The sequence below is a fragment of the Tupaia chinensis genome, unplaced genomic scaffold, assembly GCF_000334495.1.
Source record: "Tupaia chinensis unplaced genomic scaffold, TupChi_1.0 Scaffold147534_1, whole genome shotgun sequence".
Lineage (NCBI taxonomy): Eukaryota > Metazoa > Chordata > Mammalia > Scandentia > Tupaiidae > Tupaia > Tupaia belangeri.
This window is the reverse complement of record NW_006207386.1, coordinates 514,900-517,679: the sequence shown is the minus strand read 5'-3', so window position 1 is coordinate 517,679 and position 2,780 is coordinate 514,900. Positions and strand designations below refer to the sequence as shown.

Here is a 2,780-nt window from a genome sequence, read left to right as displayed (position 1 = left end):
TTTCCCTTCCATCACATTGTCCGAGTAGGGCAAGTAAATCTTAGAAACAGGGTAAGGTCCTAGTGTGCAGTCCTATGTGAAGATGTTTTTCTGAGCTCTTACAAATCCTTATAGTAGAGCAGTGGTTATAAATATGGGCCTTGATAGGGCAGAACAGCAGCTCTGTGAGACTGATCCACATGGGAAGGTTCCTGATTAGCTTCTGCAAATCACTCTTGAGTAAGCTAGGTAACATACATGCCCGTGATCAGAACTGGCTAAAGCTGGGTATGGATCTCAGCATCAAGTCCCTGTTCCGGGTGCAGTGTCTATCTCTCCCATAGAAAGAAACTTAAACAAAAACCACGAGGGCTAATGCCTCACTGCATGTGCATCCTTTCTTAATATAGCTATGTGAACTTGGGCAAGAAATAGAACTTACATCTCCGTTTCCTCACCTGCAAAATAGAGCCAATAATAAAAATTGTCTGATTGCTTTTTCCTATTTCCAAAATCCTTTCTAGAAGGCCTGAAGAGTCATACCCACGAACATTAACAATTTTTGGCCCACTGACAAAACTATTCCTACAACCTGACTCTGACATAGTATTATATCTTCATAACGTATATAAAGACATTCTTTTGCTTATCTCTTCCCTAGACACAGATCTCCTTTTCCAATCACCAATGTAAAAACTGTTAAACTTGGGGGCCAGCAGGTGGTGTGGTGGTTGAGTCACTGGATTCCCCCATATGGCTGACCATGGTTAGAGTCCTGGACCTGGTGGCTTGCTTTCTCACTTTCCCTCTCCCCTCTCTCTGGTGAAATTAAATAAATAACTTTAAATAATTCTTGCTTTCCCTCTCTCCTTTTCCCCCTTTCTCCAGTCAAATTAAATTAACTAATTCTAAAAATAAATAAATAAATAAAACTAAAAAAAAATTATAAGCTCGCCTGTAACCTAATAGATTGTTTCAAGATGTCCCACCTTTTAGGGCCAAACCAATAAAAACACTCTTCACACTAAATTCCAAACTTTGTCTTTCACTCTCAAAACCAAATTACAAAAAAAATAGGAAAGAAAAAACCTACCAGGACCCGGTAGGTGGCATGGTGGTTAAGAGCACTGGACTCCCACATGGCTGATCATGGTTCGAGTTCCGGAACTGGCGGCTTGCTTTCTCCCTCTCTTTCTCTCTCTGGTCAAATTAAAGTAAGTAAATAAAGTTAAATAAAATAATTATTTTTAAAAAGAAGAAAAAAATTCCACCATATCTCTCTCCTGGGGAGATACACCATCACCGTGCTTAATAATAAAGCACGTTAATTATTATTTCTGCAGAGTTATTTCCCTCGACAATGCAAACCCTTCACTGTTACAAGTGAGAAGGCAGACATCCAATGACTATGTCATAACAACGCTTCAAGGCAGCGACATACCCACTAAGTGTGTAGATCCCCCAGTACTGGCCTTCTACCTAAGTGAGGAGAAACGCCCGAAAACTCACGTCGCGCCAAATAATGAACTAATCGCTTTTCATACATAATGAGCCAAATAACCCTCAAAACAAGATCTGCAGGGAGATCTTATCTCCATTTCACATTAATAAAAATAGAATGAAAGGGACTACGTGACTGGTTAAAGACCACGTATTACAGAAGTAAGGAACAGAATGGGAATTAGACCCCAACTCAGGTGAGACAGGCTCCACTAGGCAAGACAATCCCAGAGGACAGGTAAAGCTGGATCCTGCTTCCGTTTTCCACTACGAAGGCCAAAAATGGAGTCGCAGCCTCCGCTACCCTCTTCCCTCCAGTTCATCCCAGTTTCTTCTCCCACTGACCCAGGTAAATCACCAGAGGAATAAAGCCCCAACGGATGGCAAATTGGCCGCCTGTGAAGAGCTGCTGCAGCCGCAGCTTTGCTTCTTTGCTTAATTTCACCATGACGATGGCCGGGAGGAACAAGAAGGACCCGAACAGCGGCAACCGCGTTTGGAAACCAGAGGAAAGGAGGTGCGCATGCGCCACACACGGCCTGTACGGCAGAAGTCGTAAGCGTCTCCAGCAGAGGTCGTAATTCATCGCGCATAACCGGCGGGCTCGTCTGCGGCGCCGCCAGAGAACGACGCATGCGTGTTCCGCGCTTCTTGCTGCGCTGGAGGCTAGTATCTTTTCGTTCTCCTGTTTTAGCAATGTTTCCGTGATCGGCCGCTGTCGGTTTTTCTTCACCCAGTTACACGCACTCACTTCCCAGCCTTGCCTTTGCTATTTTTCAAGTAATTACCAACCTGTGAACAGCCCCTGTCACTAAGCTAAGTCTTGTCTTTTTTTTTTGGGTGGGGGGGGGCAATTTTTGCCATAGGGCGCAAGAGCTCGCAGAGAGACACAGAGAGAGATAGAGAGAGATGGGAAGCGAGAAATCACCTCCCAGGGGGGATGGCCACACCGCAATCTCTTCTCTTCATTCTCTCTGGATTTGGGGCATGCGTGCGTGCACGAACACACTCCTGGCTTGAGTTTTAAGTCCCCAATCCGGGACTGGAACCAGGATTGACTACGTGAGAATCCAGTGGTGACCATTATGCCATCTGGACCATTATGCCATCTGCTGGTCCCTGGGCTAAGGGTTTTAAAATTTTACTTTAATCCTTAGAAGAGTTTGAAGGATTGTTTTCCATTATAGCTTATTTTTACTAATTTTTACAAGGATTGAAATACACATGTTTGGGCTAGGAGATAGGGAAGTGTTAAGGTGCTGGACTCCCATGTGGCAGACCATAGTTTGAGTCTCATTTTG

At 44.3% G+C, this 2,780-nt stretch overlaps 1 protein-coding gene across 1 annotated transcript in view; it reads right to left on the bottom strand.

The window, feature by feature from the left end:
* Nucleotides 1-2,010, bottom strand: part of TOMM7 (translocase of outer mitochondrial membrane 7) — an 11,141-nt gene extending 9,131 nt beyond the window's left edge. Inside the window, exon 1 of the mRNA XM_006169840.3 lies at nucleotides 1,825-2,010. Coding sequence (XP_006169902.1) covers nucleotides 1,825-1,927 — 103 coding nt within the window. The 5' untranslated portion in view covers nucleotides 1,928-2,010. The remainder of the gene's footprint in view (nucleotides 1-1,824) is intronic.
* Nucleotides 2,011-2,780: the final 770 nt, after the last annotated feature.